The sequence below is a fragment of the Rhipicephalus microplus genome, chromosome 7 (genome assembly GCF_043290135.1).
Source record: "Rhipicephalus microplus isolate Deutch F79 chromosome 7, USDA_Rmic, whole genome shotgun sequence".
NCBI lineage: Eukaryota > Metazoa > Arthropoda > Arachnida > Ixodida > Ixodidae > Rhipicephalus > Rhipicephalus microplus.
The window spans coordinates 38,020,393-38,044,923 of record NC_134706.1 but is presented as its reverse complement, the minus strand read 5'-3'; the positions used below and the strand labels follow the sequence as shown (position 1 = coordinate 38,044,923).

Genomic DNA, 24,531 nt, shown 5'->3' with positions numbered 1-24,531 from the left:
CACCAGTGCCCATATCGCCGTCTTGGGCTTCGCGGCTTCTCTGCGTACTCGCCACCACCCCGTTACGGACAGAGACCACGCCACATCGAAAACTACCTCTCCCAGCAGCATGCACCACCGTCTGCCGGGCGCCAGTTGCGCTCGGCATCACCGAGACGATTTTCATCGACGCCCCAGCGGTATTCTACCGCACGATCTCCCAGCCCCCGCCGGGAAAACTAGCCGTAGCGACCTCTGGGGGCGGGGTCGCTGAACGTCGAAGCACTGAAGACCTCCTATTGACGCAGAACCGCACAGAAACTGGTCCGACATCACCTGCTACTGCAAAGGATAGCCGGCTTTCACTCGACATAGCAGTGACAATTGATGATTGTGTAGTTAATGCGTTAGTGGACACCGGCGCAGACTATTCCATACTGAGCGGGAAACTGACAACGCAGCTGAAGAAAGTAATCACGCCGTGGCATAACTCGCAGATTCGGACAGCTGGTGGTTATGTCGTTACTCCACTGGGTGCCTGCACAACTAGAGTACAGATTCAAGGGTATACATTCGTAGCAAGCTGCCTTGTTCTACGTGAATGCTCCTGTGACGTCATTCTGGGAGTTGACTTTCTACAGGAAAATGGAGCTATCATTGATCTGCAAGAGCGCCGCGTCACGTTCTCAGCCCAGCGAGCAATCAACGTGCAGGATGACGGAAGGCGTGTCGACGTACTCTGTATTTCTGAACAGGGCGCGATGCTTCCTCCCCGAGCCAGTGTTCTAGTCGACGTAACATACTGTGGTTTGAGCAATGGCGATGTGGTGGCCGAGACAAATTTAGAACACCTCCTGCAGCAAGGCATCTGTGTAGCGAGAAGTGTAATACACAATCGTGATGGCCGATCTGAATTGCTCGTTACCAACTTTAGCAATGAGCATCGACACCTTTTCCGTGGCACTTCGATAGCGTTTGCCCACGAAGTAGCAAACGTAACCAACTGTCTCACGTCAGAAATAGTGGATAACGCAGACACGTCAATGAGCAACATTGACATCAATCCTGATCTGTCCACCGATAACCAGACTGCGCTGCAAGTGCTCTTGTTCGAGTACAGGTTTTGCTTCGCAAGTTGCTCAAAGATCCCCCAGACGTCCATCACTCAACACAGGATCATCACGTACGAGGACGCACGCCCAATACACCAGCACCCCTTCCGCGTGTCGGCTAAAGAATGTGAAGCGATACGTACGCAAGTTCGCGAGGTGCTTGACGATGGCGTTATCGAACCATCTAACAGCCCGTGGTTATCTCCAGTCGTGCTTGTCAAAAAGAAGGACGGGTCGCTACGTTTCTGCGTCGATTACCGAAAGCTTAACAACGTGACCAAAAAGGAAGTGTACCCGCTGCCTCGTATCGACGATTCGCTGGATATACTTCGTCGTGCCCCTTATTTCACTTCTCTCGATCTCAAAAGTGGGTACTGGCAAATCGAGGTAGATCAGCGAGACTGTGAGAAGACAGCCTTCATGACTCCAGATGGCCTATACAAATTTCGAGTGCTCCCTTTTGGCTTGTGTTCAGCGCCGGCAACTTTCCAGCGAATGATGGACACTGTCCTCACAGGGCTCAAGTGGCAGACTTGTCTTGTCTACTTTGATGATGTGGTGGTCTTCTCTACCACCTTCGAGCAGCACCTCACCGCCTGCGCAGCGTGCTGGAGGCTATCCGGTCGGCGGACCTCACACTAAAGCCACAGAAGTGCCACTTCGGCTACAAAGAACTTAAATTTCTTGGACATGTAGTTAGCGCCGAAGGAATCCGGCCCGATCCGGACAAGCTTGCCGCTGTTGCCGAATTACCAGCTCCTGTCGATAAGAAAGCCGTCCGGCGCTTCCTTGGTTTGTGCGCCTACTATCGCCGGTTCATTCATGGCTTTTCACAGATAGCAGAACCTCTTACTTGTCTCACAAAGGATGACACACCGTTTGTCTGGGAAAACGAGCAACAAGCAGCTTTCGATGAGCTGCGACAGTGCATGCAATCAGCGTCCGTTCTCGCTCATTTCGACGATGATGTTGCCATGGAGGTCCATACCGACGCTAGTAACGTTGGGCTTGGTGCAGTGCTCGTTCAGCGTCAAGAGGACATCGAAAGAGTGATAGCCTACGCCAGCCGCTTTCTATCCCGTGCCGAGGCGAATTATTCCACTACGGAGAAAGAGTGCCTCGCAGTCGTGTGGGCAATCACCAAGTTTCGCCCGTACCTTTATGGTCATCCCTTCAAGATAGTGACGGACCATCACGCGCTCTGTTGGTTGGCAAGCCTGCGCGACCCTTCAGGACGGCTAGCACGGTGGAGCTTGCGGCTGCAGGAATTTGATGTCACCATCGTCCACAAGTCCGGCCGTAAGCATGAAGACGCTGACAAGCTGTCACGCGCACCCCTTCATGTCGTCAGTCAGGAAGCAGAGGAAGACGAAGGCTTCCTGGGCGCCGTTAGCGCATCAGACTTGAGCAAACGGCAGCAAGATGATGCAGAGATTCGTCCAATCATTGATCATTTAGAGGGCCAGGGCGCAATCATACCACGTCATTTATCCCGCTCGTTGACGTCGTTCTGCCTGCGAGACGGTGTGCTGTACAAGAAGAACGCTCGCTCGAACAACCGTGCTTACCTCCTGGTGGTTCCTCGAGACATGCGAGATGACGTCCTCTACGCTTGCCATGATGAACCCACATCCGGTCATCTGGGCTACTCAAGGACACTTGCCAGAGTGAGCGAGAGGTACTATTGGCCAGGACTTTCAGCAAGTGTCAAGAAGTATGTCAAGAGCTGTCGGGAATGTCAGCGCCGAAAGCAACCATCTGATAAGCCAGCTGGTTTGCTTCAGCCCATTGAAGCACCCTGCACGCCGTTCAACCAAATCGGCATGGACATTCTCGGCCCACTTCCCCTGTCTGCGGACAGCAACAAATGGGTGATCGTCGCGACCGACTATTTGACACGCTACGCTGAGACGCAGGCGATCCCACGAGCCACGGCTTCTGAGGTAGCACAATTTTTCATGCGCCACATCGTGTTACGACACGGTGCTCCTTCCAGTATAATAACGGACAGAGGGACGGCATTTACGACGCAGCTTATGGACGAAGTTTTTAAACTGAGCAACACCAGACACTGAAAGACAACTGCGTACCACCCGCAAACCAACGGACTTACCGAGCGACTGAATAAGACCATCGCAGACATGATCTCAATGTACATCGACGTACAGCACAAAACATGGGACCGGATCTTACCTTACGTGACCTTCGCGTATAATACCGCCGTGCAAGAGACCACGCAGTTCACGCCATTTCGGCTTCTCTACGGCCGCGAAGTGCAGACCATGCTGGACTCTATGCTACCGTGTCAAGATGAAGACGAGTTGGCAACTGACGCCTATGAATTCGCAGAGCGTGCTGAGGATGACCGGCAGCTCGCGCGACTACACATCGGCCAGCAACAGCAGGCAGACGCACGGCGCTATAACATCCACCACAGAGAAGTGTTTTACAACCCCGGACACCAAGTTTGGGTGTGGACACCCGTCCGCCGCCGTGGCCTTAGTGAAAAGTTACTGAGCCGGTACTTTGGCCCATATAAAGTGTTATGCCGCATGAGTGACGTGAACTACGAAGTGGTTCAGGACTCAACATCGCAGGCACGGAGCAGGACACGACCGAGGCCGGACGTCGTTCATGTGTTGCGCATGAAACCATTTACTGCGCGTTGTTCGTAACTTTTTCCTTGCCGTACACTGTTCTTTGTGTTATTTATTTATTTTTGTGAACTTGCTTCTTCGTTCACTGATTTTTCCTGTATTGGCACGCTCATTGATTTCTACTTTTACTTTATCCGAATTTCCATTTTTTTTTCACGTGCCTATGTCGTGACATCGGGATGGTGCTATGTACTTTTCTTTCCTTCTTTTGGGACTTTTTTTTTTCTTTTCGAAAGGGGGGATAATGCCACCCACACGTAGTGGGTCGACTGCAAGAGCGGCTCTACCATCTGGAGGAAAGAAAGAAGATCGCGTGCCTCTTCTCGACTCGAGAGCCAGCCACGACTGACGCATCGTCCCAGCGCTAGCTATTCGGTGGTTTAATAAACCCCCAGTACTTGTGATTCATCGTGACGATATATTTTACAGGAATTTAGTGAAGAAAGTACCTCTGAATAGCTTTTAGCTGCCTTAAGAGCTGTAGAATCAAATAGGCAAATAAAAAATATCTGCACTTTTGTATCCTATTCAGTCAAAAGACCGGGAGTGGAAGGGTTGAAAATTACCGTCTCTGTAGGCCCAGATTTTCCGTCTCAACTTTTTTCAGTGAATGATGGGAGTTAAACTGTGCCTTTTGCGACCATTTGTAGGTGCACTGTAGATAAAGGAGGTAATGTTCTGTGTCTGGTTTATCTCCGTGATAGTGTTCACACTTTTGCATCCACTAAAAATGCTAAAAAAAAAACAACAATCTGACTGATCACCCGAGTGACCGCAAAATGATGCAGTGTCTCTAAACAGGGGCTGTGAAAACTTGGTGTGGCAGAGCACCTCAACCGGTAGAGAAATGCATGTTGAAAACTTCGTAATACTAAATTCCATGCATTACACAGAGCACTTAAAACGGTATGCTAATGATCAAAAGGACCCATACTTATGACAACAATCATCAAAACTATTTGACGGTTTTTCTCAAACCTAAGAAAAAAAAAACTTCGAAAAGCCTTGTTTGCAGTCAGCTCACCTGTCTATAGATTTCCCTGGCCTGCTGGTAGTCCCCTTGGGCCTCCTTCTCCAGGGCTTTCCTTGCCTCCGGCCCGACGTCCTTGCAGAGAGCCAGCGAGGCACGCACAGCGTCGTAGTCTCCAAGAGATTTGTACAACCTGCGAAGCACTCCATGTTTCACGAGTGAAGAAAGGCAAAAAAAAGAGCATCCCACAAGATGCTCTTTTATAAAATAAAACGATTTTGTGTAGTTATTGTTTAAGCCTTTCAGGGTGAAAGATTAACATGCACGTCATCCCAAACAGCCACAGCCACAAGACAGTCAAAGATGTACATGTACGTCGTTGCCTATGTGTCTAAAACTGATGCCTTCTTTGACAATTTTTCTAGCTTGGCAGGTGCTGCCACTTTGAGGAATACATACGTAGAACTTTTCTCTTAGTGCCACCCCCCCCTCTCTCTCTCTCTTTTTAATACTCTGCTGCACTGCAATGGTGCCCGGCTAGTTTTGGTTTCGTCCTTGGGCTGGTTTCCACTTACTGTGCCCACAAAACCAATGGCTTTCTAGTTTAGAATCTTTCAAAGATGACGTTATGGTTACCATCTTGTTTATAGCTCCCCGACGCAAACTATGCCATTGTGGTTGAATTTCCTGTTTTGGGGACTTGCAAAAACTCCTTCCCTTTCGTTGGCGATAAGACGAATGAAATTCACAACTTTTAGACTCAATTTTGATTTCTGAATGCGCTCACAACTACAGAACTTTTTCAGTGCGCTCACCCATGCAGTTTGCCTGTGCTATGGAAATGCGTGCCAGTTTCTCGTCCTCAAAGGTGAGTGGGGGAACTGCCGCTAGACTGGCGAAGCAGATTCTGATTCAGCAAAGGTCAGCCTGTCACACAAGGCCTCGCTTACGAGTTTAAGTTCACAACTTGATGAGTGAGGGGCATCTCAAAAGCGTGTGCGACGAGCCGACGCCGGCTGGATAAAATGTGGCTATGTTTCCAACTTCACACGACTTCACACGACCATGTTTCCACTTCACACGACTTTATGCACTTATTTTTCTACATCTATGAGATACATTGATGTTTATTGCAGCACACAGTTTATTTAACTGTCAATAATTTTTAAATTTATTTTGCTATTCCTTATGAAAGTCATCGGTACGTAACAAGAGAAACATTTTATTTGTTACTTCACGGTCACCCCCAAAAAATGCTAGACAATGTTTTTTTCTTAAATATACTCTTCTGGAAAATTCAACTCAGCAATAAAACAATACACATTTTCGAGACGAATATAGCGAAAAAAAAAACCACTTTCAAAAGGTTCGCATAAAAAGTTTTCTTCAATAGCAGTCTTTGTATCACAACTGCTATAGTCTCACATGACTGAAAAAAAAAAGAAAAAAAGAGCCAACATTTTCTCGTGGCTTTGTACAATCAATTTTTGCTTAAATTTCAACTTTCAATAGATAACATAGCCAGAACTACAGCTTGTAGGTGGACTATTGCCATAAAATACGCCAGACGCCGTACTCACTCAGCTAGTTGCATCCACATTTCTTCATCTGGACGATCCTCTTTCTTCGATCGCTTGGCTGGTGGTGCTTTGGTCTCTGCCGACAGGCTGCTGGCACGATTCATTTCTTCCAAGAGAAGGATTCCTGCACAAGAGGTAGCCTTGCTTGAAGATCTAGATATTTAGATGCTAAAAATGTCAAGGCTGCTCTGGCAAAAGTTTTCCCCACATTGAGAATTGTCCTTTAGACCTTTTTTTTTATAAACTATAGATGTTATATGGCAGAGTAGTTCTACAGCTGTACAGAAGCCGAAACAACCACGATGATATCGTAACAAGCAATAACAGCCCAGAGGAATTTGACATCCCACCAGTAATGAGAGGGGAAGTAAGGAAAGCCCTAGAAGAAATGCAAAGAGGAAAAACCGCTGGTCAGGATCAAGTGACAACAGACCTGCTGAAAGATTGCAGAGAAAATGTGTTAGAAAAACTGGTTACCTTGTATATCAAGTGTCTCTTGATGGGAAGGGTGCCAGAATCTTGGAAGAATGCCAACATCATATTAGTCCATAAGAAAGAAGATGTCAAGGACTTGAAAAATTACAGGCCGATCAGCTTACTGTCCATTCTCTATAAACTATTATAAAAATAACAGCTAATAGAGTTAAGGCCACATTAGAGTTCAGTCAACCAAAGGACCAAGCAGGGTTTCGTACAGGCTACTCCACAATAGACCATATTCATACTATCAATCAGGTAATAGAGATATGCACAGAATACAACCAATCCCTACACATAGCCTTCATAGATTACGAGAAAGCGTTGGACTCAGTCAAGACATCAGCAGTAATGCAAACCCTACAGAATCAGGGCATCGACAAATCCTGCATAAACATACTGGAAGAAATCTACAGTGGATCCACAGTCACCATAGTTCTCCATAAAGAAAGCGACAGAATCCCATTAAAGAAGGGTGCAGAAGGGGCAGGGAGACACGATATCTCCAATGCTATTCACCGCCTGTTTACAGGAGGTTTTCAGGGCCCTAGATTGGGAAGAGTTTGGGATAGGGATAACAGTTAAAAGAGAGTATCTTAGTAACCTATGGTTCACTGATGACATTGCCTTGATGAGTAACTCAGGGGACAAATTACAGCTCATGATTACTGAACTGGACACGGAAAGTAGAAAAGTAGGTCTGAAAATTAATAGGCACAAAACTAATGTAATGACAGTATCGACAGAAAACAGCACTTTGCGATAGGTGGAGAGATGCTAGAATTTGTAAAGGAATATGTCTACTTAGGACAGGTAGTAATCACGGAGCCGAAGCATGAAAGTGAAATAACTAGTAGAATAAGAATGGGGCGGACCACATTCGGCAAGCATTCTCAAATCACGCATGGTAATCTGCCACTAACCCTCAAGAGGAAGGTACACAACAGCTGCATCTTGCGGGTACTTATCTACGAAGGTATATGCATGCCAAAAACTTCGCAATATATAATGAGGATGATGGCAAGACAAAAAATTCAGCCCTGTGCTCCATGATTGCCAATACAGTGTTATGAGGCTTACGAGCACTTTATGATAATGTCTTTGTATTTAAATGTTTCCCATTAAGTCTACAATGGCATTCTCTATTGTTGGGTACCGAAGTCAGCAGCAGGAAATCTCTAGCAGTAAAGTTGATGTAGTGCACCCTGTACTGCGCTTAACGCTTCCTCAGTACTTTGTTTTTTGTTAAAACAGCAGTTAACTCAACATGGTTCTACAGGGGTACAGCCGTGGCAACAGAAGTGGTCAAGCTGAATGTGGCCAAAGGTATTCCACATTTTAATGCTACAGCGCAACTAACTTGAGGAACATTTTAATAGCAGACTAGAGAGTACACAAATGGAAGCAGTAGAAAAATTTTACCACTTTTTTATTTTCACTTAGTTCATGACAATTTTCGATGAAAACAGCGTAACAATGGCTGGCTGCCATACAACAACAGTACAGCAAAGAATAGTTACCAAGGCTTTGATGGCCACTGGCTATAGACGCTCTCGAAATGGCAGCTGATGGAAGTTCCAGATCTGAAGCACTTTGAAAGGCTACTTCCTGTAAAAGATATGAAGTGGCGAGTTGGGCGCCTTGGCAAACAATTCTAAAATGCTGCAGCTGAAAAAAAAATGCACGGAAAGAACAAGTATAATAGGAATGAGTGCTCGCCCTTGTCATTTTTCTTCTGTCCGCACGTTTCCTGAGCTGCAGTTTTTCCCGCTTAAATTGCATTGAACAAACTGATGAAAAAAACCAGGTGGGAGGGGGGGAGGGGGGAGAGCCCAAAATATGCTAACAAGCCAGGAACTGTACACAGCTCAACTAAAATTTGTTATGCGAAAGAGGAGGACTTCTGCTAAAATTTAATCACACATATATATATATTTCCATTTTAGTATTATTGAAACACAGGCCAGTATTTTTACTGAGTGCAACAGTGCCAGTCCACTATGTGGCACAATCTGGTACAGAGATACACTCTGTCATATAAAATGTACCATATAAAATGCACACTCATACCTCATTTTAACAAAGTTGCATCTTACACGAAAATAAGGTCATTATATAAAAAAAATTCAACATAAAGGCACAATCCTAGCACTATATCTATTGCAAGACTACTTTTCATTTACTTCGTTATAACCAATATTTCGTTATATCCGGGTTTATAACATTGAGGTTGTGTACCATGTATAGTACGACATCAGCATGAACACACATGTTTTTTTTTAACAGTGTGAGAATATCACTTTGCCTTGTTTATAAGAACAATGCAACAAAAGTAATTTCATTTATCAAAGTTTCACCACATGAAAACTCTGCATATGAGCCACAGGTATCATGTAGGCTAAAGGACACTACAAGCACAGGTCCAATGTTTATACAAGGGATGTTCAAATGAAAAGGTGCGAAATGCCATAACAACATGGCCATTAACATAGATGCCTATGCCAATATGAGAAAAGGTAGCGACACATCTATGGGTGCGATTGGAGTCTTTTCCATGAATCGTAGCATGCAGGGGTGTCCACATGCAAAGGAAAGAGCAGAGGCCCTTATAAAGAGTGCCACTGAACAGACATGGCAGCGGGCGTGAGGACAGGATGCCGTTCACATTGACAGAGTGGTGATGGAGTAGCAATGCGTAATCAGATTTCTGAGAGTGGAAGGTGTTAAACCAGCCACCACAATTCATTGCTCGAGATTTCCATGTGTCTCGTCCCCCGAAAAAAAAAAAAAACATCTGGAAGGGAAGCACTTCAACTCGGACGAGATACTCAAGGACGCTGTGAAGGACTGGGTCTCATCACGGCCACAGGAATTATAGAACCAAGGAGTCTTTCGCTTCGTTCATCATTGCAATCGTCTTCATTAATACCCACAGTGCCATTTCGTACCTTTTCATTAGAACACGCATAAGCACTGTATAAGGTTGGCTTTTGCTAGTATGCTACAGTGTACCGCTTCAACGATTCCGTTGCTTTCTGCCTCTGCAACAGGGTGACTCTGTCCACAAAGAACAAGTGTGGTCTGCCTAGGCACCCAGCGAGATCATTATGTGCCATGAATATATCGAGACTGGTCGCGTCTCTGCGTGGATTTCGAAGCATACAGCAGACAATAGTGCTGCATACAATGTGCGTGTTGTAGAGGTTATAGGATTGGTCTTCGGAAGATAGCAGTGTAGACGCAGAGAGCATAGCATAGTTCAAAAATCAGCATGCACTTTAATAGGTCCATCACAGGGCTTGAGACATCAAAAAGCATGATGTTTTCACGAGGGTTCAAGGGCTAAATGCTAGAAGACTAGCTTTAACTTAGGCAGCATTCATTCAAAAACTGATTCCCTCACGTGAAGTGCAAGAAAACCTCACCTGCACAAAAGCCACAAGCGGAGGGAAGCATCGCAAGCTCCCCTCCAGGATTCCTGCCAGCGCACCACGCAGTCCTCTGCATAGCTCGTCCTTATGCTTGGAAAGCGGCGACCCTTCTCGCCTTGATTCACACAGCGTAGATGTGACAACGCTGGCTAACAGCATCTGTGCAACTTGCTGGTCTTGCTGGAAACAAACAAACAAAAAAAAACAGGCAGTGTACACAACAAAAACCATCGTGCAGAGTAAGTTAAGTGATTCATGTCACATGACCATGTGACCTGGCCACCCACCCTTTTTCTCCTACTAAAAAACGTGATGAATGTACATTGGAGGAGCACCCTCCAGTCTCATTCGAATGCTCTGTGTTCGTGTTGCCTCTCTGCATGCCTTCCTATCGCTAGGCCTCTTTGTCGGCCGGCCACTGGCTATACCACGCTTCTGCCAATACAACAACGTAGTTGCACAATGGTGAGAGATAGTGAGAGTTTGCCTGCCATGCATAGTCTAGTGTCATTGCTGCAGCGGCAGGCAGCCGACGAAGACCCGTGCGAGACACAGCGGGGCTGGACGCGACAGGCGGCGTTCCTGTGCGGCCCCTCCGCACCGCGTCCGCGACACCACGGAAGCACAAGAGAGAGAACCGTCCACTCCGCAGCCTAAAACAAGACTCGGCTTACCAGCGGCCGTTTATTCCCACAATGCACCATAGACACGTGTACACACGGGATTAGTTAATGCCGATCATGTGTGCCGGTCAATAATGACATCTATAGATAACACACACCACTACGCGATACACAGTGCGCATTCTACTCATGGATGGCGTCACAACACCACACATAGCACTCATGTCGCCCAAAATCTGAATTTTCCTGAAGGTTGACGTAGTCGTGCAATGGTGCGAGATGGCGAGATGCCTGCCATGCAAAGCGCTCATGTCACCCAAGATCTAACTTTTCTTAGAGGTTGCCGTAGTTGCGTAGAGGTACGAGATGGTGAGATGTTACCTGCCATGCGTGTCACTCATGTCACACGAGATCTCATTTTTCCTGGAGGTTGACATAGTTGCACAACAGCGCGAGAGATTGTCTGCCATGTGTGGCACTCATGCCACCCAAAAACTGACCTTTCTTGAAGGTTGACGTTGTTGCTCAACTGTACGAGAGGGGGCAAGAGGATATCTATTATCTGTGGCACTCGTGTCATCTGAGATATGACGCTTTCTGAAGGTTGACGTGGCACTCATGCCACTCAAGGTCCGAGCTTTCCTGGAGATTCATGTAGTTGAACAATAGTACGAGAGATGGTGAGAGGTTGGCTGCCATGTGTGGAACTTAAGTTACCCCAGATTGAAAGTTTCTTGGAGGCTGACGTAGTTGCACAATAGGGCATGGCGCTCATGTCACCTGAAATGTGAGTTTCCCAAGAAGTTGCCATAGTTGCACAATAGGGCATGGCGCTCATGTCACCTGAAATGTGAGTTTCCCAAGAAGTTGCCGTAGTTGTGGAACAGTGCGAGACAATGAGAAGTCATCTGCCTTGCATGGCACTCATGTCACCAGATATCTGATGATTGACATAGTTGACATGGAGGTTGACATAGCTGTGCAACAGTGTGAGAGCTGGGGAGAGGTGCTCCGGTCCCAGGACCAACTGATGGCATAGTTCCTCATGAGAAAGGGGAAGCTGATTCATATTTTCTGGCTTGTGATCGACACTACGTGCTCACCAGGGAGTTGTGCCAGACTGTCTCGCGGATGCCTTTCCGTTTTGACAAATGTGCCTCCCTTAGTGAAACTGACTTGAGGCCGGGGTGAATGTAACTCGCACGATTTCCTAGCATGGTGAGTTGAACTTCCTTCGTTTGAAAGTGCACTCTATCGACACATTAGTTGGATGTACAATATGGAGAGCTAGTTTTCCGCATTGGTTTAATAAAAGATGTCCTTACATACACTAACACTACAGCACGCTGTATCCTTTGTTCGCTGAATGCTTGAGGTTCCATATAGAAAGCTAAAAAGTAATATAAAACCTAAGGGTTTTCTTTCTCCATCCACATAACATAAAAATATTCTTCACTCTGCTGAGTGCATGCCCTAGCGAAGCCCCAGAGGTGGTAAACTGGTTTCTGCTACATCAAGACTAAAACGGTTCTTTTCCAATAACTTCTTACATTGGGCATCACTAACTTATGATTTTTTTTCTATATTTCAAAGTTTACAACGTTGGCCAGGTTTCGGGAAACGTCTCGCTTGTATTGAGAAGGTAAAAACAGCTGATGTTTAATGCAAAATGAACATAAAATACAAAAATGATGCTGTCATCTATCGACGTCCTTAGACGTCACATAAGGCAGTTACCCTGAGCTGGAGTAATTGTTGTAGATAAACCGCAAAGCTTGAATACTAATAAAGTGTTTCTTCTAATCGTAGAAAACCCAGTACATGGCTCCTGCGTTTTTTTGCAGGTCGAACACACCCAAATTAACACGTGCGTTCTTATTGTTTACCTGGGCCAAAGCTTGCATGGGAGCAATCAAGGCCGCATGCGTGATCTGGATGTCCGGAAAATCGCCCATGCGGTATCGCCGGTACAAGGTCACCTCTGCCTCCCGGCGAGCACGCTGTTCTGTCCTGAGTTTCTGCCAAATAAAAAAAGGTAGGGGGTGTAAATATAACTTTTATAATTTATTTTATTTCCATCTTTTTCAGTTTTTCGGTCAAGGACAAGATGTTGATTTTTCTCTCACAACCAATGACGCCGACACCAACATCGATGCCGCAATTTCTGCCAAACGAGCTCCTCAACGCTATCCCGTTAAAAATGTTCGCTATACATGGACACAGTTTGAATGGGTAGCACAAGCAAATTGGCAATAAGGCACTGTGTACACCATGCTTCCAGGAATGCCACACTTTGAAATACTATTGAATGTCTTGCAGTTCTGTGTAATACTGACCCCCAAAAAACTGTTCCTTATTTTTTTTACAATTTGTTCCCAACTTTACACAATCACTACATAAAGAAAATGCAAACTTTATTGCACCACCTGGAAGAACAATTCTTCTTGGAATTTGACACTCGGACGGTTAAGAATACAACAATGTCTTCAATAAACTTCAGTCCAATGCACAAGTTGCCGATTACATTTTTTCCCTCTCATCAGGAACCTGTAATATGAAAGCTAAGTACTGCTATATATTGGCACCTGGTGTTCTGTGCCAGTGAACAGTGGGTCAGTTCTGTGCCGGTGAATGAGGAAGACGAAGACGAGCAACCGGTGCCAGCGGAGACATCCTTCTTTTTCTCTGAGATTTTGGACAGTCGCGTCTCTTTGTACGTTCGTTCGAGCTCTTAGCGCGTGACAACTGGTGGAGGTGCTGGGTACCCTATGCACCGAACCCCTTCCAGTACAAGAAGCTCCAGCCCCATACCGGTGGTTACGCCTGTTCACCGTGCTAGCCGCAGGATCCGTGGACTGGACCCTGAGTTCGGGCTTCTCTCAGAAGAGATGACGGCCCCAACTATTCCAGGCAGCGCCGTCCCAAGCGGCGCCAACACAGCCGGTATGGAAGGCGCAACGCCATTGCAATATACACTGTTCAAACCACGAACGCCGAGTCCCTTTCATGGCGCTGTCCATGAGGATATTGAAGATTGGCTAGTCCACTATGACTTCGTTGCCGCTCAAAACATGTGGGATGACACAGACAAGCTCCGACATGTCTACTTCAGTATGAATGACGGGGCACGTGTTTGGTACGAAAACCGGGCAGGTGTGTTCACGTCATGGGTGGACTTCAAACGCCGGCTTCTCGAAACGTATGCAAGTCCCGATCGCCGAGAGCGAGCTGAACGTGAACTCCGGTGCCGTATGCGAATGCCAAATGAAGGCGTAGCAATGTATGTTGAGGACATCACGCGTCTTTTTCGACGAGCCGACCCTCACATGCCGGAAGAGAAGAAGGTGCAATACCTGATGCGTGGAGTGAAGGAGCAGTTGTTCGGTGGTCTTGTACACAGCCCCCCCCCCCAAGACTACGTCAGAGTTTCTTGCTAAAGCCGTCCTGATTGAAAGCACGTTTTGGCAACGGACCCAGACGTACGAGCGACAAGTGAACTTTGCTTCAGCAACGGACTACATGGGTGGTTTTGGGGCCCACGTCGACTTCTTCCGAGAGCTCATACGCTCTGTAATTCGCGAAGAACTGCAGAAGTTATTTGTACCCTCGGCGGCCACTGTCAGTTCTTTGTCCGGCATCGTCCGAGATGAAGTTCAGCAGGCACTACGAGAACCATCCTGTCAGACAGAGCCGCGGCCGCTAAATGACTTCTCTCGCATGTTGTATGCGCAAACTCTGCTCCAGCCAGCACCACCTTTGCCTCCGCTTCCCACCGCGGCCCCTGCCGTGCTTTCGGCAGATCAAACTCTGCGCCCACCTGCACCACATTTCTGTCCGCCTTATACCACAGCCCCAGCCATGCTTCAGGCAGTCCAAGCGGGCCCGTACCTCAGTGACCGCCGACCAATTCCGCCAAAATGGGACGTGTGGCGGGCCGCCGATCGACGTCCCCTTTGCTATCACTGTGGTGAACCTGGGCACATCTACCGACAGTGCACTTATCGAGAGCTGGGACTTCGTGGTTTTTCGGCCAACTCCCCACCTCCTAGGTTCGGCCAGCGGCCTCCGGAAATCGCTGACTACGTTGCTCAGCAGCGCGGATCGACATCTCAGCACCACTCACGCTCTCCATCACTGCGGCGGTTCCCGCCGAATAATCACACCTATGCGGGCATGGCGCAGGGCCGGTCACCTAGCCCGCGTTGGGAAAACTAGCCTCAGCGACCTTCAGGGGCAAGGCCGCTCAGACTGGCCATGCGTAAGACCCCCTATCGACGCGGACTGAAGATACCGACGATACATCGACAACGACACCACCGGCTGATTGCGGAAGAGTTTCCTTAGATATTCCTGTTCTGCTAGATGGTCACGAAGTCAGCGCCTTAGTGGACACTGGTGCGGACTATTCTATAATTAGCGAAAAGCTGGCCGCCTTTCTCAAGAAAGTAACGACGCCTTAGAACCGAACGCCGATTCGTACAGCTGGCGGGCACATCGTCACGCCACTCGGTATGTGCACGGCAAGACTGCAAGTCCGCGGTTGTACACTTGTTGCCAGTTTGAGTGTTCTCCAGCAGTGTTCTCGAGACCTGATCATTGGCATGGATTTTCTCAGGGAGCATGGTGCTATAATTGACATTCGAAGACGTCTAGTCACTTTTGCGACCACAAAAGCCACAACAGTTTACGCCGACCGCAGCCACTCCCGAGTGTCTCTTCACGTCGTCGACGACGCTGTCACGTTACCACCCCGTGCAACTGTTGTGGTTCAGGTGACGTGGGACAAAGTGATGCACGGTGAAGCAGTCGTAGAAAGCAATCACTCGCTTTTGCTGTCTCAGGGTGTCTGCGTAGCGAGAAGCCTTGTCGACCTTCGTGATGATCACTGCAACGTTTTTGTCACAAACTTCAGCTACGAGCACCGGCACCTTTTTCCTGGAACTGTCATCGCCTACGCCGACCCAGTCGCCAATGTCACAGAGTGTTTTGCTTCCGAGGCCATCGGCACTGCTGAAGCGCTTTTCCGCAGCGTCGACATCAATCCAACGCTTTCTGAAGCTAACAAGCAGCGTTTGAGCGAGCTGTTGCTGGAGTTCCACACATGCTTTGCATGTTCTTCAAAGATACGTCAAACACCGATAACGAAACACCGTATTATCACCTACGACGACGCGCATCCCATACGGCAGCAGCCTTACCGTGTTTCGCCAACTGAACGGCACGCGATTCAAGCGCAAGTTAAGGAAATGCTTCAGGATGGCGTGATACAGCCTTCAAGCAGCCCTTAGTCATCACCAGTCGTTCTTGTGAAAAAGAAAGATGGCACGCTTCGCTTTTGTGTCGACTACAGAAAGTTGAACAATGTCACAAAGAAAGACGTGTACCCGTTCCCCAGAGTCGATGATTCTCTGGACAAGCTGCGACGCGCGAAGTATTTTTCGTCCGTTGACTTGAAGAGCAGTTATTGACAAATAGAAATCGATGAACGTGACCGGGAAAAGACCGCTTTTGTAACGCCGGATGGCCTTTATGAATTCAAAGTGCTCCCTTTCGGCCTTTGTTTTGCTCCAGCCACATTCCAGCGAATGATGGACACCGTCCTGGCAGACCTCAAGTGGAAAAGCTGTCTCGTCTACCTCGATGATGTCGTTGTGTTTTCAGAAACGTTTGACGAGCATCTTCGTCACCTTCGGAATGTGCTCGAAGCCATTAGATCGGCCGATCTCACACTCAAGCCTAAGAAATGTCATTTCGGCTACGAAGAATTAAAGTTTCTTGGTCATGTCGTGAGCGCCGTTGGTGTTCGGCCTGATCCTGACAAAATTGCTGCCCTTACCGCTTTTCCACCTCCAACTGACAAGAAAAGTCTTCGACGATTTCTGGGTCTGTGCGCTTATTACCGGCGCTTTATTGAAAATTTCTCTAACATTGCGGAGCCACTATTACGCCTCACGCGTGATGACACATCATTTGTCTGGGCTGACGAACAGCAGACTGCCTTTGCGGAACCACAGCACCGGCTCTCTTCCCCTCCCGTGCTCGGCCACTTCGATGAAGATGCTGACACTGAAGTACGCACTGATGCCAGCAATATTGGTCTTGGAGCTATTTTGGTACAAAGACAAGATGGCATTGAACGGGTGATAGCCTACGCAAGTCGCACACTATCTCGCGCAGAATCTAACTATTCCACATCAGAGAAAGAATGTCTCACGGTCATTTGGGCAATTACAAAGTTTAGGCCATATCTCTATGGAAGACCACTCAAAGTGCTGACTGACCATCATGCTTTGTGCTGGTTGACCAATCTACGAGACCCTTCAGGAAGATTAGCACGATGGAGTCGGCGCCTTCAGGAATTTGATGTCACCATCGTGTACAAGTCAGGCAAAAAGCACGAAGACGCCGACACGCTATCACGAGCACCTCTTCAATCCGCCAGTACTAGCGCAGAAGAGGACGGCGCCTTCGTGGCAACTGTCAGCGGACCTGATCTGATGTCGCATCAACGAAATGATGCCAATCTAAGAATGATTATAGATCATTTAGAAGGTGGCACTGCGCCCATTCCTCGTCCGATGTTGCGAACGTTGCCATCATTTTGCCTACGAAATGGCGTCTTATACAAAAGGAACGCCGGTGCTGGTGACAGATCTCATCTTCTCGTCGTGCCTGAAGCCCTCCGCGATGACGTCTTATTAGCTTGCCACGACGAGCGCACATCTAGCCATCTGGGCTACTCGAGAACTATGGATCGGGTGCGACAACTCTACTACTGGCCTAAAATGTCTGCCTGTGTCAAACGCTACGTGAAGGGATGCCGTGAATGCCAGGGTCGCAAGACACCACATTTAAAGCCTGCAGGCCATCTACAACCGATCGATCCACCACGTACACCGTTTGAACAAGTTGGGATGGACCTCCTAGGCCCGTTTCCTTTGTCTTCTTCTGGCAACAAATGGATTATTGTCGCAACCGATTATTTGAAGCGTTACGCTGAGACGAAGGCGTTGCCACGAGAGACCGCATCTGAAGTTGCCACTTTTTTTATGCATCAAATTGTGCTATGGCATGGCGTCCCGTCACATGTCATCACTGATCGAGGGACGCCATTCACTGCGAAACTCTTGGATGATATCTTCAGGTTGAGTTACACAACCCATCGAAAGACCGCTGCGTATCACCCTCAGAGTAATGGTTTAACAGAAAGGCTAAACAAAACGCTAGCTGACATGATCTCTATGTACGTGGATGTGCAGCAGAAAACGTGGGACGACATCCTGCCGTACGTAACATTTGCGTATAACACTGCAACGCAGGAAACTACACGCTTCACACCATTCCGGCTCGTTCATGGTCGAGATGTTAGAACTATGCTGGACGCCATGATTCCATATAAGGACATCGACAAGCTCGACCAATTAGCCCCCGACATCAATGAGTACATTCAGCGCGCTGAGGAAGCACGTCAACTGGCCCGTGTGCACATCCGAACTCAACAGTACGCAGATGTACGGCGGTACAACACCCACCATCGAGAAGTTAATTATGAACCTGGCGACCAAGTTTGGGTTTGGACACCCATTAGGCGGCGAGGTCTCAGTGAGAAACTCTTGAGGAAGTACTTTGGACCTTGCAAAGTACTCAGACGTGTGAGCGACATGAACTACGAAGTGGTTCCAGACGTAGGCTCGCCATCATCCCAGCGCAGGTTACCACGCCCAGAGACTGTACACGTAGTCCGCCTAAAACCATACTTTACGCGGTGATGCGAATTTTCTTCTTGTGCCAGTGAACTCTTCATGTGAACAGTGAATGCCGTTTATTTCCGATTGCCGGGCCCAGGACGCATTTTCTCTCGTGCACTAATTTGTTTAATGTTTCTTTATGTTACCTATTTCGACCCACTGCTGTGCACACTTTTGTTTGAGCATCGGGTGGATGCTGTCTTGGGAGGAGGAGTAATGCCACCTGGTGTTCTGTGCCAGTGAACAGTGAGTCAGTTCTGTGCCGGTGAACGAGGAAGACGAAGACGAGCAACCTGTGCCAGCAGAGACGTCCTTCTTTGTCTCTGAGATTTTGGACAGTCCCGTCCCTTTGTACATTCGTTCGAGCTCTTAGCGCGTGACAATATTCGTCAAATCGAGACAGTGCACACACTTACATGCAAGCACATACATGCATGGCTGCGCACCCACCCACAGAGAGGCAGTTCTCACCCTGCGAGTTTCATTACGGCGAACTTCCCTGCGCATGTGCTGAAGTCGGGTCTGCTCGTCGTCTCGCAAGAACCGCTTCCTGAGATACCGTAGGCTTTCAGCTGCATGAACACAAGAATTTCATCGCATTGCAAGATTTAAAAGCAGAGATTTCTCGGGGTTTTTATTACATAGCGCATTAGACCTGCACACAGTTGCATGGCGTACCACAAAAAAAAGTACTATAACACAAAGCCTCTTTGTCACATGTTTTTTATAAGCCTATATATTTAACAAATGCTGACAACTGGCCAGAAACATTTGAGACTCACTTTGTTACAGAGCAGACTTGGGATCATTTATATCCTCGTAACTAAAACTTTCAGTTACTTAAAAAAAAACTTGATATGTTGGTTTGGCCAGCTGTGCTTCAATGGCATTTCAAAGCAGCTTCATTCGAGCCGCCACTCTACAGCATAAACATGGTTAATTTATACCTCAGAAAAGCATCTGCTGACTTCGTTGCTTCCACTGAAAATTCGCGTTCTTATGGCCCTAACAGTGCAGGTAAAGCTGATTACACGCCTTACAAAGCAGCCAACAAAACTGAACGATTGCCCCACAAGCCTGTGCACCTAAAATTTAGGTCGTGACGGCTTGGTGGCAGTGCATTTCTGGCAACTGCTCCCCCATTTCCAGGAACCATTACCCCATTCTCACCACTTTAGGCTTAGCAGGGTTGGCCAAACAAGCAGCTGATCTCACTAATAGTGACAAAAGGTGTCTGATACTTTGTCATCAGCTTAAAAAGACACAACAGAATGGGTGGCTTCCTCATTCATTTATTGCTGTCAGCACAGTGGGCAAACAGCAAGTGTGAGTTTAAATCAAAGCGGGCGGCTGCATCTGCATCACTGCCACCATGTTGACTTGTAATCACAGTTGCCGGCAGTTCTTGATACAACGATTTAAGACGTACGACGATTATGTACAGTAAAATAAACATATCACATATCGAAAAGGCGTAACAAGTGCCAATGTTTCAACCCTGCTTATTGCAAGGTAAGTATATTTAGAAATACAGTTTGCTTTAAAAGCGTGTGGCTCGCTTTTGCCTTGTAGATTTGGTAGTGCTTCACGGTAGTGGTGAACTAGAGTATAGATGCCATATTTAACAGTGAGGGCTGTAATATTGTGCTAAAGAAGACAAAGTGACAAACAAAGATGAGCGCTCTTGCTGTCTGTAACTTTGTTCGTAGTCTTTGATGTATGCTTAGTGCTGCAGTTCTCAAGAAAATAGATTACATACCAACTACACTCGCGCCTCATTATTACAAAGTTGCATCTCACGCGAAAATAATTTTGTTATAATCGAAAATTCATTATAAAGGTTTACTCCTAACACTACTTCTATTGTCGGACATGTTTTCATCTACTTCATTATAACCAATATTTCGTTATGTTCAGGTTTGTTATGTCAAGGTATGAGCGCAGTCCTATTCGCCACTTTCATTCTCACCTTTGCCGATAGTAGAGCCTCCGTGCTTAGGGTCTGCCACTTTGTCGGGAGCCGGTTGCAAGATTGTCGCAGATCGTGGCTGCTTCCTGTCTTCGATGGGCAGGGTAGGCTCGTGGGTGCTTTGTGTGAGCCAGTTGTAAGTGTTCGACTCTGGAACGCAGGTGCGCATGGAATGTGAAGATTGCGTAGCACAAAGCAGCAATAGGTAAAAACCACATATATTTAGTAAGTCTGAGAATAAGGAAATGACACTACAGTAAAAACTTGTTAACTTGACTTGTTTATTTGGGAAATTGAACAGTTAGAATGTGTTCCCTGGTACTGGTCAGCATATGCATTGTTTAATGGCACCAAACTATTGTTAAGTCAGTCCCATTTGGCTGCAAGCCTGTTAATTTGGACGATCCTTGGAGTATATAGCAGTATACCCACCTCGTGCACGCACGACCGCCTATCTAAATTCATTTCCTGTTCTGACAGCCATCGAATGGAACAGCCTTCCTGAAAGTGTCGTCCCCAAAACAAACCCGACTCAGTTCAAAGCTGCCGTTGAAAAAATTCTGTACTGATTATTTTTGTGTCATGTATGCGATTATCCTTAGTGGTGTTATCTGCTTCGCTGGTTGGCATTGTATGCTTTTTATGCTTCGTTGGTATGCTTCGTTGGTTGGCATTGTATGCTTTTTATTAACAGAGCGTGCTTGATACCCTTTCGTGATACGCTCGTGCAGTTTTTGTTTTCTTTTTTTGTGTTTGTTGATCAGTTGTGTAATTTTCGTGCTTCAACACCCTTCATGTAAAACCCCACTCATTGGGGTCTTTGAGGTACCTGTAAATAAATAAATAAATAAGTATGCCAAGGTAAACTGCCACAATGAAGTGACAAAGGCATTTGCAGACAGCCAACGCTAGGCAGCGCTGTCCCATTGTCTCCATCAGCTAGCTTTTGTCCACAAGTGGACCTGGTATTCAGCAGCTTTGTTTTAAATTGATGCAATGCATGTGCAATGTCACAAACCCAAACATGGCAGAAGCTGTTCAAAATGAAGAGCTTTTAATCGCGGTCAGTATGCTTGCATAAAATCAGTTATTTTACCAGTGAAAAAAATTACTGCCGCTCGTTCAGAACTGCGAAAGAAGGTGGTGGTGGTGGTATGTAATAAGGAGTCGTGCAGAGCAAGTTTGGAGCTTATTAAACACAGGAGTCTGGTGTGCTGTGGTCGTATGGAGAATGAAGATGCAGAATGACAAAAACTGTGGCTTTAGGCTGCTCTTATGCAAAATAAGTATAGGATTTGCATATTCTTCAAGAAAATGAAAGTGTGTTGATGTGACAGACATTCTATTGTCTTCTCGAAACTAATAATACTACGGCGTTCGGCTAATTCGGACAGTTTTTCCGGTCCTGCCAAATCTGAATTAACGACCTTTTGCTCTACTAGAATATTCAAACAGCAGGGAAGTCAATAGAAAGTGTGAAGAAGAAGATGTGCCTGCAGCAAGCAGCATCGCCAACGCCCGTCTCTCTCGGCTCGTGCTTCGGTTCGTTGCAGTGCCGATTGCTGGACGGTTTTTCACGCTGTCTCGTCCCTGTCCTTAACGGCTAATAAATCTCTTCACATTTGGTGGAGGGTGCTGTTCACCACCGTCGCTACATCCTGGAGCTGCGAAGCCGCACGCAACCGCCCGTCATGACTGACAACGCCACTCCATCGGCGCTTTCACCCCAGTTCAACTTCCCTGGCCATCCTAGGCTACGGGACCCGAAGGTCTTCAGCGGTGCGGATGGGACCGACGTCGAAGACTGGCTCGAGCACTACGAGCTGGTGAGCGCCAATAATAAGTGGAATGAAGCCGACAAGCTGGGCCACGTCACATTTTATCTCACTGGCATTGCAGAATTGTGGTTTAACAACCACAAACAATATCCCCACATAGAGTGTCTTCAAGACGTCATGTGCTGAAGTGTTCAGTCGGCCGGCTGTCCGCAAGCAGCAGGAAGAACAGCGCTTGCGCGTCCACTCTCAGCAGACTGGCGAAAGCTTGTGGGAATTGAGGCTAGCCCGCTGCCTTTGCGCGGACTTTGCCGCCTTTTCTGTCGTCCTCATGTCCCAATATGTCTCCCCTCCTCTGCTGTCTGCTACGCTGGGAGAGCGGAGTGACGTTTAACCCCCTCACCCGGTAGCGGATGTTGACTGTGGCGCTGCGCGCGGAGTCTCCCGAGAGGTTTTCACGCGCTGCGTCGGGAGCAGGCAGATACTCTCCGGGACAGCAGATGGTGAGCTATGCAATCTTTTCCATCCGTAGACTCCCGTCACTCGGGGCTCGTCGGACTTCGCTGATGGCGCCTCGCGCCCGAGGCGAACGCTCACCTTTTGTTGCCCCACTGCGTACGCTCGACCGAAGGGTGGTACGGTGTCCTAGTGCGTGGCCTAGCTACGCCGACCCGTCTCCCTCCGAAGCCAACGCGAGCGCCTTTGCCCTCGCTCGAGCAACCGCGCCTTGGTCCCGGTGTCTTCTCCATGGTTCACCTGTATCCCGGAGACGTGCTCGTGGCACCCTGTGTAGTACGTCTATGCCCGTGGCGTGGATAAGCCTATTTGCTTTCCCGCCGCGCCTTTGCAACGGGCTGTACTGCGTTTGGTGTTGCCACAGTCAATAAAATGTTGCGACCTACAGCAATATCGTGTTCCCGCCACGGCGACGGTTAACGCGAGCCCTGCGGCTCGCTAAGATCGGACTCACGCTAGTGGCCGTACTCCATCGGGATACGTGTCACTACAAGCTTTACCTGTTACATTGAGAACGTCGTCGACCTTTGTCGAAGTGCGAATGACACCATGCCCGAATCTAACAAGGTAACACATCCTGAAGGGCATCGACGACAGCGCATTTCAAATGCTCTTGGCTAGGAATCCGAGCACAGTTTCCGAAGTCGCCAGCTTGTGTCAGAGCTACGACGAGTTGAAGAAGCAACGCACTCTGACTCGGCAGCCTTCGCGTGGTGGTGAGTCACTGTCCAGTTTTGACACCCTGCCTGACAATTCACCATTGCTTCAGCAAGTCTGAGCCTTCGTCCGAGAGGAAGTCGCCCGCCAACTTTCCCTAGTGCCCTTCACTCACGAGATGACCACCTGTCTACCTGCCCTGCTTCGCACTGCTATTTCGGGAGAGGTTGCCCAAGCTGCTCCCCTTGCGCACCACTTGCCACCTCTATCTAACCGTGTTCCCTGCCAGCGTGTCGCGCAGCCAGTAGGCGCTCCTGTCGCCTATCCGCCAGCCTTGCAGCCTGTGGCCGCGCCCCTGACGTATGCAGCGCAGCCTGTGGCTCCTCCTGTCGCCTGTTCGCAAGAGATGCAGCCTGTAGCAGCGCCGTTCACATATGCAGACACTGTGCGTAGGCTTCCGCAACCACCCTACACCTCGCGCTCAGAGCCCGCCCGATAACCGACCTATATGCTACGCCTGTTTCACTCCCGGACACGTTGCCCCCTACTGCCGCCGTCGACCTCAGACATTCGGCGACTATGCCCGATCGTCGCAACCCGGCAGCCAACCCTTCGCCCAATACGGGCCGGTCTCGTCACCTCGCTATGCGCCTCCTAACGACCTCGTCTTCGTGACACCGCGCGCATCCTCTCCTCGTCGGCGATTGCCCTCCCCCATGTGTCGCCGGCCCGGACCCTCTGACCGGAAAAACTAAGCACCGCCGTTCAAGAGGCAAGAACTGCGCCATTTTCTAACTGCCTAAGCCCTCGCCCCTCTCCTGCCAACGTGGTCGCAGTAACTGTTGAAGGTTATTGTACTTTTGCCTTTGTAAACACCGGCACCGCTGTTTGTGTTATTGCCGCTAATGTCTGCCGTTTATTACGTAAAACCATGACGCCGCTTTCGGGACTGTCGCTCCACACCGCAAGCGCACAGCAAGTAACGCCTCTCACAGCATGCACTGCAAGAGTGTCCATCAAAGGCATTCTTTACATCG

At 48.1% G+C, this 24,531-nt stretch overlaps 1 protein-coding gene across 4 annotated transcripts in view; it reads right to left on the bottom strand.

The window, feature by feature from the left end:
- The window catches only part of LOC119180381 (DNA-dependent protein kinase catalytic subunit), a 231,258-nt gene that overhangs the window by 67,555 nt on the left and 139,172 nt on the right, over positions 1 to 24,531 (bottom strand). For all 4 annotated transcript variants that reach the window (XM_075869063.1, XM_075869064.1, XM_075869065.1 and 1 more), the window contains 7 exons: positions 20,547 to 20,696; positions 19,049 to 19,149; positions 12,716 to 12,847; positions 10,201 to 10,386; positions 8,296 to 8,383; positions 6,299 to 6,422; positions 4,773 to 4,911 (listed from right to left, as the gene is read on the bottom strand). In XM_075869063.1, the coding sequence (XP_075725178.1) occupies positions 4,773 to 4,911; positions 6,299 to 6,422; positions 8,296 to 8,383; positions 10,201 to 10,386; positions 12,716 to 12,847; positions 19,049 to 19,149; positions 20,547 to 20,696 (920 nt within the window). The remainder of the gene's footprint in view (positions 1 to 4,772; positions 4,912 to 6,298; positions 6,423 to 8,295; positions 8,384 to 10,200; positions 10,387 to 12,715; positions 12,848 to 19,048; positions 19,150 to 20,546; positions 20,697 to 24,531) is intronic.